Source organism: Myotis myotis, unplaced genomic scaffold (assembly GCF_014108235.1).
Source record: "Myotis myotis isolate mMyoMyo1 unplaced genomic scaffold, mMyoMyo1.p scaffold_m19_p_36, whole genome shotgun sequence".
Lineage (NCBI taxonomy): Eukaryota > Metazoa > Chordata > Mammalia > Chiroptera > Vespertilionidae > Myotis > Myotis myotis.
In genome coordinates, this window is record NW_023416342.1 from 41801 (window position 1) to 54381 (window position 12581).

At 49.5% G+C, this 12581-nt stretch overlaps 1 protein-coding gene across 11 annotated transcripts in view; it reads right to left on the minus strand.

The window, feature by feature from the left end:
- Positions 1-2027: 2027 nt before the first annotated feature.
- Positions 2028-12581, minus strand: part of USP53 (ubiquitin specific peptidase 53) — a 50146-nt gene continuing 39592 nt past the window's right edge. For all 11 annotated transcript variants that reach the window (XM_036303274.1, XM_036303273.1, XM_036303276.1 and 8 more), the window contains 2 exons: positions 4443-4533; positions 2028-3611 (listed from right to left, as the gene is read on the minus strand). In XM_036303274.1, the coding sequence (XP_036159167.1) occupies positions 2636-3611; positions 4443-4533 (1067 nt within the window). In that variant the 3' untranslated portion in view covers positions 2028-2635. The remainder of the gene's footprint in view (positions 3612-4442; positions 4534-12581) is intronic.

Below are 12581 nucleotides of genomic sequence, written 5' to 3' on the forward strand. Positions count from 1 at the left end.
AGCCCACAGGGTGTTGAGGGTCAGTAGGGCATCCAATGTGGATAATGCTCCAGGACAAGGGTCATGGAACTGGCCAGTGGCCCACAGCTGGCCCACTCACTGCCTCTACAGCCCGTGAGCTGAGAAAGCGGCGGGAGAGAATGGATTATTTCCTGACATGTAAAAATTGTATATCTCAAGTGTCCACGTCCACATTTCCCTGGCACACGCCTGCTTCCCCGGCCCTGGCGGAGCTGAGGAGGGGTGAGCTCCAGACCCCGTGTCCACAGGCCTCGAGTGCTGCCTGGCCCCTCACTGAGTTCGCCCGCTCCTGTGGGGGCTGCTCAGGCTTCACTGCCGTTTCCCTCAGGGGCCTCCTGTCATAACACTTGATGGTCAGTGACATTCCAAGTCCCCCTGAACTTTAAATTGACATATTTCACATAAAGTATATAATCCACGTGGGGGGAGAAGAAGCCACAGTTCATGAATGCAAAGAAAGGTCCAACCATATCAACTTAAAGATCAGTTTATCTAAAAAAAAAAAAAAAAAAAATTGAACTGGAAAAACTCATTTCACATGAAAATAGAACATTTGGAAGACAAGTATTTTGAACATTACAATTGGTTCCATTATTTCAAAATTATCATAGTTTATAAGCAGAAAACACCTATAAAAATAAATACGCACCCTAAAAATAAAAATTTTAGATGTGGATTATTAGTTACTAAATAAGCACTCAAACTGTATTTGGAGTGTTGGCTCACATGAAGACGAACGGTCATTTCCAGCCTGTTCAAGCTGTTACATGATTCGGGATGTTTGGCCGGACAGCACTCTAACAGGAGTCCGAGGGGGCATTCCTAGTTGTTTGAACTCAACTGTGAGTGTAAATTCAAATCTATGAGATGGCTGTTAAATATCAGAAATCAGTTTAGCTATTTCAAATAATACATCTCAACTGAACATCTTGACCAGAGTAAAAACCTACACAAAAGGTTTTTGAAAGCTATTAAAAATACATGAAGTCCATTTTCTAGTATGTTACAATGTTATAAAAGCAATGTTTATATACATTGACATTTCAAAGTTTACAATATTTACAAATGCTCCATACTCAAAGTCATGTTAAAAATAAGCTTTCTTAAAAGATAAAATGTAATTTAGTTGATATTCAAGTATTTCTAAATGAAGAGAAGGTAATAATCACTACCGTAGTTAGAAAAGGCTATTAAAAAGCCTTCTCGGTGGAAGACAACTCTAAGATTTGGTAACTGGGTAAAGTTAGATTTTTGTAAGCAATCACTTTCTATTTGTCTAGAAGTATTTTAACCATTTACATTTTGGAATATTTTAATTTATGGAATTGGTCAAAGTATTAAATTTAGTAATCAGTTCATAAATGATCAAGTTCTATCTATAAAGTTTACCCATTGGCAAAGGCAAGAAAAGCTTTCAGTGTGTCGTTCTTCATTCTCGGGAGTGGACAATGTGAAACTCAGCTGAGCCACAATTAGGTTCCTCAGTTAGTACAGAATGACAACTAATAAAGTCCCAGAAGGATTTTCAGATACAAGAATCAGAAAATCAACAAAATGGGTTGCCAACCTACAGACGGAAGAGATGACAACAGGGAGAAGCCAGGCGGCCACTGAGGTTCCCAGGAGGCACTAGTCACCTTCCAACACTGGTCACTAGCAGCCCACAGTAACCAAACCAAAATAAAGGCCGTTCACATTTCATACAAACGTTTAAAAAAGTAACAAGATAAATAAGTATACTAAAGCTAAGTATTTTATTATTTTTCGCTTACCTGGCTGAAGTATTGTTTATTGATACAACAGTCAAAGGCCAAACTGATGTTAACTAGGCATGTTGAATATGCAAGTTCTAGGAGCAAAATAAGTTTCTCCTGTTTTGACCTTGAGTATTAAATTTATAATTTTCTTTATTGCCCAGCAGTGTGGCTCAGTGGTTGAGCGCCGACCTATAAACCAGGAGGTCATGGTTCGATTCCCAGTCAGGGCATAGGCCTGGGTTGCGGGCTCGAACCCCAGTATGGGGCGTGCAGGAGGCCGCTGATCAATGATTCTCTCTCATCATGATGTTTGTATTTCTATTTACCTCTCTCTTCCTCTCTGAAATCAATAAAAAATGTATTTTAAAAATGTCTATCATTAAGGCTTTTCCCCCAAATGCTATCCATTTCACGGGTTGGTATTGTCTAAGAAGTCGGAACCCATGGGCTGGCCAAGTGGCCTTTGGCCCCACGAGAAAGTGCCTGTTCAGAAAGCCCAGCCGGGTTTGGCTACCGCTACACATCCCCTGGCACGTTTCAGCTAGCACAGGGTTCTGGGGACTCTCACACTCGGGGTTCTACCAATCACAAAATGAAGGGACAGACTCCGTTTTTATTCAACGACAGCATACCATAAGTGACTTTCTGCTCGCCCCTATTTTTCGAGGCAAGCCAAGACTACTCAACGGGATTTCTAAAATATCCAGTGAGTTGATTGTCTCGAGGTAAAAGGACACAGAGAAAGCTAAAGTGACGAATGACAAACACCAGGGTTTTCATTTCCCTGCTCACTAGGCTCGGTCGTCGAGCTCCCTCCTGCTGTGATGGCCTCTGAGCGTGAGCGGCGGGGTCCTGGCTCATCTATCACAGTGGACACTGGGTTTGTGTCTTTGCTCAGGAGGGCAGCTTGCCCCGAGGCTGTCCGGCAGCACAGGCCCCAGGCCTCCTGCGCCCGGAGGGGCCGGGTTCTCGCTCCCGCAGCCGGAGCGCTCGGGGAGGCAGAGCCTGGGCCGCTGGTGGTACTTGAGCCTGTACGTGTCGGTCATGCAGCTGTCGACGGAGAAGTAGGTGGTGAGGCAGACGGGCTCCCCGGGACAGGCCGGACTCCAGTCTGCTGGTTGGCACGAGGCAGCCACACCGGCCCCCAGGCCGGCCGGGGCACCGCTGGCGGAGCTGGCCGGGGGGTTCCGGGCGGCGCCCACGCGCTCTCTCGCGTGGACCGTCTGCTTGAGCCTTTCGTCCCGGGAAGGGGCGCTCACTGCCGAGCCCGGTTCTGCCGTCCCCGTGCTGAGCGGCGGAGGACCGGCTGAGCGAGCGCTGGGCGCCTCTGGGAGCCTGGCCGCGGGTGCAGGCCTGTTTTTCCCTGGCTGTGGCACCCCGGTCACAGCATACCTTTTTGGTGGCAAAGGGGGTGGTGGATTCTGGCAAATGAGTTTTGGCACCTGACCACCGTCGGCTCTGCGAGGGGACGGAGCCCCGCGCCCCCTGAGTGGGGAGGTCTCCGGGGAACACGGGTCCGTGGCCGTGCACTGCCAGGCGAGGGGGGCAGGAGCGGGCGGGGGCCCCGCAGCTCTCCCGGGCGCGGGCCACACCGAGGCTGGTGCGAAGTCATCGCTGTTCGTTCTCATTCCAGAAGCAGGACTGGCATTGGTGTGAGAGAGCCCACCTGCCCCCTCCGAGCTGCCTCCATCTGGCCGCGCGGGAAACTGGCACTCGCTGGCCTGTTCAGGCTTCTGCTCCCCCGACAGGGTGAGCTCACCAGCTGGGAGGCCCCGGAGGACGTGTGGCCCCGACGCAGGGAGCAGCTTCCCGCTGGGGTCGCGTCCACGGGACCTGGAGTAGAAAAGCAAAGCGAAGCTGCAGCCCCACGTGTGAGCAGGCGGTGCGGGGGACTGTCCGGTCACCTCCCCTCACAGCAGCACGTTCGGCGACTTTTGTGACATAACAGAAGTGGAAGGCTCTGAAGCATTAACGTCTTACACTCTGACTCTCAACCAGACGGGCGTGCTCACCAGAAACACCGGCCGAGTTTCTAAGCGTTAGTTAGAAGTGTGATTTCAAAAGCTGTGAATTTCAGACTTACGGAAGATATTCCCAGCAAACACTTCAATCCCCTAAGACACTTCCCAACCAACACTGCAGAGTTTACAGTAATGGAGGTACTTTAATCCTAACACACAAGGATAGGAGACTAATTTAGAATAATCTAGCTAACCAAGATTACGTCTATTTAGGTAGTGATTAACCTCTAAGGTGAAGATAAAAGGTAGCACCTTGCAAACAGCTTTGCTCACCTGGTCATTTTTATCATGGGCATTACAGAAGGATGGAGAGCTGAGGCTTTGCTAGGTAGACAAGAGCTATGGTCAGGTCTCAGCTCCACTACTTCGGACAAATTACTTCACCTAAGTCCTGAATTTTCTCTTTTGCAAAATACCATCTACTTTGTAAGGATCTACGAGGACTGAAGCAATTGTGTTGTGCCCGCGGCCCCCTCTCCTCAGGTCTGCACCCTTCTAACTGCCTCCAATAAGACGGGCACCAGCATGCCGCAGGCCACGGCTGCCGGTAGTAACGGGCACTGTGCCTGTCTGTGAGTGAAACGTTCCTCTAATACACCCACTTACGAAAAAGCCATTAATATTCCCAACTGTCCCTCCTTACCTTTTCATCACAGGGCTTTTTATTTGTGGATGTGATTCTGGGTCATGAGACTTACAGCCTACTTCCAAGTTCTTGAATTCTTTTCTGCAGCCTGAGGAGGGAGAAAAGCGGGAGTATTTAAAATCTTCCAGTTAACAAACAGAACGAATTCCTGACTCAGCTCAAACAGCACCTCTTTTCTGGCCCTTTCTACAGAATGAGTGGCTCTTCCCTCAATCTGTCACCTGAAAGTGTCAGCAATGCCAGAAAAATGCTCTTCCCATGGGTTGGGCTGGACCAGGGCCTGCGTCCCAGGTGCCTGTGTCCCAGGTGCCTGTGTCCCGGGTGCCTGTGTCCTGGGTGTATGAGTCCCAGGTGCCTGTGTCCCAGGTGTATGAGTCCCAGGTGTATGAGTCCCAGGTGCCTGTGTCCCAGGTGCCTGTGTCCCGGGTGCCTGTGTCCTGAGTGCCTGTGTCCTGGGTGCCTGTGTCCTGGGTGTATGAGTCCCAGGTGCCTGTGTCCCAGGTGCTGTGTCCTGGGTGCCTGTGTCCTGGGTGCCTGTGTCTGGGGTGTGTAAGTCCCAGGTGCCTGTGTCCCGGGTGTACGAGTCCCACCGCTGAGGAGGTACGGGACCCTCGTTTGAGGACAGAGGGCTCGGTTGGAGCCTAGAGTCACGGCTGACCGGGTGGTGACCGAGCCAGCCCCTCAGCCCTGACAATGGCGGTTCCTCAGTAACGAGACCACAGGCTTGATTCCCTTCCTCACAGAAGTAAGAGCACCACTGGGTCACAGCGTGCACCACATTACACGCTCCCACTGCCACTGCCGAACCCTAACCCTAACCGCCCACTGCCACTGCTGAGCCCTAACCCTAACCCCCCACTGCCACTGCTGAGCCCTAACCCTAACCGCCCACTGCCACTGCTGAGCCCTAACCCTAACCCCCCACTGCCACTGACGAACCCTAACCCTAACCACCCACTGCCACTGACGAACCCTAACCCTAACCGCCCACTGCCACTGACAAACCCTAACCCTAACCGCCCACTGCCACTGACGAACCCTAACCCTAACCGCCCACTGCCACTGACGAACCCTAACCCTAACCGCCCACTGCCACTGACGAACCCTAACCCTAACCCACTGCCACTGACGAACCCTAACCCTAACCCCCCACTGCCACTGACAAACCCTAACCCTAACCCCCCACTGCCACTGACTAGCCCTAACCCTAACCGCCCACTGCCACTGACGAACCCTAACCCTAACCGCCCACTGCCACTGCTGAGCCCTAACCCTAACCGCCCACTGCCACTGACGAACCCTAACCCTAACCGCCCACTGCCACTGACGAACCCTAACCCTAACCGCCCACTGCCACTGACGAACCCTAACCCTAACCCACTGCCACTGACGAACCCTAACCCTAACCCCCCACTGCCACTGACTAGCCCTAACCCTAACCGCCCACTGCCACTGACAAACCCTAACCCTAACCGCCCACTGCCACTGACTAGCCCTAACCCTAACCCACTGCCACTGACGAACCCTAACCCTAACCCCCCACTGCCACTGACAAACCCTAACCCTCACCCCCCACTGCCACTGACTAGCCCTAACCCTAACCGCCCACGTGGGTTGTGAGAAGTGGATAATAATTATTTACTCTTACAACTGAACACCATTTTTACTGGAAAAGATGGCAAGTGTGGGTATCAGACTTGGTTATTTGGCAGAAATTTTCTTGAACATTAAAGAAGTGAACACGTGACTTCAAGAAAACCGACTGGCAGTGTTTATTGCCAGTGATGGAATTCAAGCTTTTAGATCAAAGTAAGACTTTCGAAAAACTTACTACCTACCTCTGTGAGTTTTTTAGCTTCCCAATTATTATAGACTTTCTGCTAAAGTCTGGGGATATTAACAAATAGGGTTTAAAAAAAGATATATAAAGATAGTATCAAAATAAGACCCGAAGCAGGGAGGCATGAAACAGACGAACATACCTTGATGTGGGGCTGGGGGGACAAGAAGAGATAAACCAAAGAACTTGTATACTAATATGCAAAGCCATGTGCCAGGCCATAGGGTGGGGAAGAACTGGGGGGGCGGGGGAGGGTAAGGCCTGGGAGGAGGGGGAAAAGGGGGGTGGGGTGGGAGACATCTATAATACTATCAACAATAAAACATATATATTAAAAGAATTAAAAATGAACTCTTCCTTAAAAAAAAAAAAAAAAAAAGGATCAAGGACTGGAAGACTTACATAATTTAGCAAACCAGTATTTCCCAAATAAAGATGCATGGATGTTATAAAACCATGCGTGAGTTTGGTTATTTAAAATATTTAAAATGTTTGGTTTAATGCCTAGTACAGCCAATGTTGATAGATATAACTATACAAACAAAGGTCTTGAGGTCCTCAGTGTTTTAATGATATAATGATATGCGGATAAAGGTTTGAACCACTGCTCTTGATTAAAAAAATAGCTGCTTCCTAAAACCTCCGTCTCAGCTGTGCTGTGAGACACTCCCCTTCCCATCCCCGAGAGGCAGGTGCCCCGGCAATGCGCCAGCTGGCAGGTGGCAGCAGCCACACCTGGCTCCCAGCGCCCCGAGCCCTCGTGCGCATGTGCCTAAGTACAAGGTCACCACACAGCGTCTCCGTCTGGCGAAGCTGGGCCCCTGGTTTGAACATCGAGTCCCAGATGCACTTTCATGGGCTGATGCCCATAGAAGATAACCAATTACATGGCATCAGCTTGCATTTTCAATTAACTGCCTACACTCTGTACAGTTCTAGTAAGTGTTTGTGTTCTCCTTATTTTAGGTGACCTTTTCATCATGTTCAGTTATCTCAATTTCCTCTCATTCTCATGCACACCAAATTAAAGGTCAAAGAAAATTAAAGCAAAGGTATTAAAACAGAACTTATTTTTTAAACGATAATATGGAACTCTATCATAGATGCCCTTTTATCCCTAAGTTGACCATCAGGGTATATTTTTAAAAACTACCCTGTCCCTCAGAATTCAAGTGGAATCCGTAGTTGATCAAAACATCTAAATATTACCCTACCAAAAAGTCTGTATTTGACTTTGATCAGGTTCTGGAGGTTAAACCCTGAAGCAACTCCCAAGAAAGAACTGTATAATATACACGGGAATTCAACACCCAAATGCGATGCTGCTCACAGGTAAGGACACCTCCCAGTACAAGCTTCCCTTAGGGAAGGAGGCCGCAGGGCTGGCGTTCACTTGCTAAAGACTAAGGCTCACTTCCACCAGACCAGTTAGCCCTTTATCTGTGACCGTTTCCCCAGAGGCCATCTCAGTACCCAGCAAACAGAAAACATGCCCTGGAAATCTACAGAAGAACACGCAGCGACACGGGAAACTCTGTTTTCCTTCCTTAGGTCAGCCCCGCCCTGTGCACCGTGCTCCCCTCCCGGGTCCGGGCCAGGGAAGTGGACTCTGAGACGGTCTCCGCCCGCGCGCCACTCCAGTGCCGCCTAAATAAAAGGCAGTGGAGGCCCCCCAGTCTTAGTGGCGCAGAAGCGGGGCACACTGCCTGGGGCTCAAAAACTAAGCCCCTCCGCTTCTCTCCCCGGCCCCCCCCCCCCTCCCCCCAGTTACTTTATGGTTAAAAAAAGTGTCAGAAAGAACCTGGCTAATTTTTCAATCTTTAAAGCCTAAAACATTTGTAACTTAAAATTACATCATTTTCTACCCATTTTGATTTTAACTTCAGAATATTTATTTTACTTTTTAACTTACTCATAATTTCAAGTCTAATAGACTCACACACACAAGAAAACAATAAATCTTCAAGAACTCTTGCCTTTTGTTCAAGTGTCCACACCCCGGCAGCAGGGGGCAGCAGAGGCTCTGTGAGTGTGTGGAATTTCAGTCACTATGGCAAGCGTTCAACCAAGTGGTCTGACTTCAGAATTCCACTGCCTTAAAAATAGATGCGCTATTTTTCTCCCCTGCTGACATAGACATCCATGTGTCTTTACGGGAATTTTGGCTCCAGGTTCTTTGCAAATCTAAAATAGACCGATTTTAACACTTGGCACAAATGATGCCACAATGTCAGGGCAGAGAGCTTTAATTAATAATGCTAATTTTGATACTGTACACCAAAAAACCCAAAGCCCACAGTCAAGAAGTTAATATATACTTCATCTGAAAAGATGGCCTCGGTTTGAAACAGACGTTAAGTCGCCATAAAACGAAGCTGCCCTCTCTCTGTCAGAATGAAGAGAAACACTGCGTTACAAAGCCTAAACGTTCAAGGGCAGTCACATACTCAATGAGCCGGCCTGCAATGATCAGACGTGCCAATAAGATCTGAATGCTTTAGGAAACCCACATTACTTCTACTGGGTGACTATTTCTGGCTAAATTCACCCGCAGGGATGAGTGGCTACTTTAACAACGCTTCCAAGTAACTAAATGTTGGGAGAACACAAAATAAAAAGGCAGGAGTAGGAGACTTTCTTCACTGGAATTACAATTTAAACAAAAAGCAAATCATGCGATTTTGCGACAAACTCAATACCGAACGCTTCCAGTTTTAAAACGACATCACCGTTTGGTGGTGCTGTGTGCCAGTCACTGCCCTCTGCAGCCGGACACTCAGAACATCAATGTGCATCACAGGAACAAGTCAACTGGCAAAGGCCCTCTTCTCTAGATACACTTTCTAATGTTACTAGGGCCCAGTGCATGGAAATTTGTGCACTGGTGGGTCGTGGGGGGGGGGATCCCCTCAGCCCAGCCTGCCCCCTCACAGTCCAGGAGCCCTCAGGGGAGGCAACTAGGCTGATCAGGGGAAGGTGCCGCCCCCATCACCTTGCTGCTGCTGCTGCCACTGCCAGCTTCCACGTCTGAAGGACGTTCGGCTGTCTGGTCTAATTAGCATATTATGCTTTTTTATTATAGCCTGTTTTAAATGAATACACTCTGCAGTTTGGGGGAGGAAACCTTAGAGAGAGTAAACAGGCACATGCACAAACTTCTAATAAAACTGTTTTCATTTACTGATTCTATGACTTAACACTATTCAGGGTAGTCTATTTCACTCAACACTTTTTTGTAGTAAGAAATTCAGGGAACTAATGGGTATTTTGAGCACAGGCTAATTTGTCATTCCCAGGATCCAGATTCTCAGCTTGAACTAAGGCTGACTTCTAGCCTCAACTGAGACTGGGCCAAGGATTGCTGACTCCAAAGCTGGTGGCACAAGTTTTCTGAAAAACCTAATAATCCCTTTGAGACTTGTGTGTCGTCTGCAATATCTGAACATACAGGATTTCAGGAGACACCCTCGGCTCCTGGAGGAAGATAGCACTGGGTGTGAACTCCTTCCACACCCCACCGAGCACAGCCCAGGGACGGAGGCCCCACCCCCATCTCCCGCCCAGGCCTGCCTCTCCTGGTTCCCTCCAGCTCTCCCTCCAGACGCCACGCTGGCTGTCCTGGCCCCACCCTGCTCCTGCTCTCACACACCCTCCTCCTAGGGCATCCTTATTCCTGACTCCTGACACAATGCCAAGCTGAGTCCTGGCCTTCACTTTCCTCCTCCAGGTGCTGCTGGGCTAATCCCAGCCAAGGCTGGACAGATGTGGTAAAGCCACGTCCCTGTTACTTTTAATTCTACTGGGAAACCTTTTTATTTGAAACCTAGAGGCCCAGTGCACGTGGGATCCTTGGCCTGGCCTGTGGAGATTGGGCTGAAACCGGCTCTCCGATATCCCCCGAGGGGTCCCGGATTGCAATAGGGCGCAGGCCAGGCCGAGGGACCCCACCAGTGCATGATCGGGGCTGGGGAGGGACCGCGGGAGGGCTCCAGGGTATGTCCGGTCTGTCTCGCCCAGTCCCGATTGACCAGGCTCCAGCAGCAAGCTAACCTACCAGTCGGAGCGTCTGCCCCCTGGTGGTCGGTGCACGTCATAGCTACCAGTGGAACGGTTGAACGGTTGCTTGGGCTTTTATATATATAGATCACTTCAGGAAGTTCAGAAAAGTTGGAAGATTAAGCCTAGTACTAGGAATCCCTGTGCCCTTCCCCGGATTCCCTCCAGTGAACGTCCCCCTGTGGTCTGACACACGAGTGAGGCACCAAGAACACAGCCTACTCCCCAGCGCCTCACTCGGATCCTGCTTCATGTCTCACGCCCTCCAGCCTGATGGCCCTCCTGCATCACTGAGGACCACTGAGAAGCGGACATCTAACCCTGACGCTGCTCACTCTGTGACCCCAATCCCTCAGGAAGCTCCCTGGGGTCCCTGGGATGACCCCCTGCTGTGTTTCCTCAGCCTTCCCAGCTACTCCTCACACTTTCCCAACGTGGGTCCTTCTCTCAGTCCTGGCTCATCTTTCTCACCCAGCAAATCCCACTCATATGTGGAATGAATCGAATGAACAGAATAAACTGATGAAGAAAACAGATCCTTCCTCTCTTTTTCTATCTCTTGCTTCGTCTCCAGTTCTCGAGTGCGACAGCTCACACCCATGCCATTCAGCTCCTGTACATGCTGACGAGTCCAAATACATCATCTTTCCTGAGATCTAGGCCTACATCCCTAACTGCCTCACAAACCCCTTCCCGAGGCCTGGGCCGGGGGCAAGACACAGGCTGGGGCGTGAGCCAGGCAAAGCCAGTAAGAACCACGGGGGCTCTGATGTGCTCGGAATCAGACATTTTTAAAATTGAGGGTGTCTACACTTCAGTCATGCTTTATTCTGGATGACACTGTAAATCCATCTCAGTCTTTTTTTATATATTTAGTTTTAAATCTTTATTGTTGAAAGTATTACATATGTCCCTTCCCCCTCCCCATTGACCCCTTCTAGCCTGCCCCTGCCCCAGGCCTTCGCCCGCCTATTGGCAGTGTCCATGGCTTACGCACATATGCATACAAGCACTTTAGTGATCACTTCCCCACCACCCTCCCTCCCCCGCCTTCCCTGAGCTTCCGCCTCAGTCTGTTCATGCTTCTATGTCTCTGGATTTATTTTATTCATCAGTTTATTCTGTTCATTAGATTCTATGTATGAGTGAGATCATGTGACACTTGTCTTTCTCTGACTGGCTTATTTCGCTTAGCTTATACTCTCCAGGTCCCTCCATGCTGTTGCAAAGGGTAAGAGTTCCTTCTGTTTTACAGCTTCATAGTATTCCAGAGTATAAATGTACCCAGCTTTTTTATCCACTCACCTACTGATGGGCACTTGGGCTATCACCTCACAATGAGGTATCACCTCACACCTGTCAGAATGGCTACATCAACAAATCTACAAATGACAAGTGCTGGAGAGGATGTGGAGAAAAAGGAACACTCGTGCACTGCTGGTGGGAATGCAGACTGGTGGAGCCACTCACTATGGAAAATAGTCTGGCGTTTCCTAAAAAAATTAAATATGGAACTGCCATTTGACCCCAGTGATCTCACTTCTAGGAATATATCCTAAGAAACCCGAAACACAAACCAGAAAGAATGTGTACACCCACATGTTCATAGCAGCACAATTCACCATAGCTAAGATCTGGACACAGTCCACGTGCCCAGCAGGAGATGAGTGAGTGTATTTTATTGATTTTAAAGAGAGGAAAGCAGAAGAAGAGAGAAACAGAAGCATCGATGAGAGAGAACAGCATCCATCGGTTGCTTCCTGCAGCCCCTCCTGGGGATTGAGCCCTCAGCGCAGGCATATGCTCTGGGAATTGCGCTGTGACCTCTCAGTTCATAGGCCACGCCACTGGGCAAGAAATAATTTTAACAGATGCAATTTATGTAGCTAAATAAAAAGAGGCTCACACACCCGTTAGGATGGCAACCATCAAGGAGCCCAGGCGATACGGGTGCTGGGAGGGGTGGAGAGCGGGCACCCGTGCACTGCAGGCCTGTGGAATGTGCAGCTGCTGGGATGGTCCCTCAGGACCCAGCAGCCACGCCGGGTGCACTCTCAGGTCCCTGTCCCCCGGGCTCACAGGAGTGCTGCTCCCGACGGCCACAGGTGGAGGGGCCCGAATGTCCGACAGCAGACAGGTGGATACACAAACGCATCAGGTCACACAATGGAAACTCTCCCGCCTTGAAAAGGAGGGGAATTCCGACACAGGCACCACAGGGATGAAACCTGAAGACATGT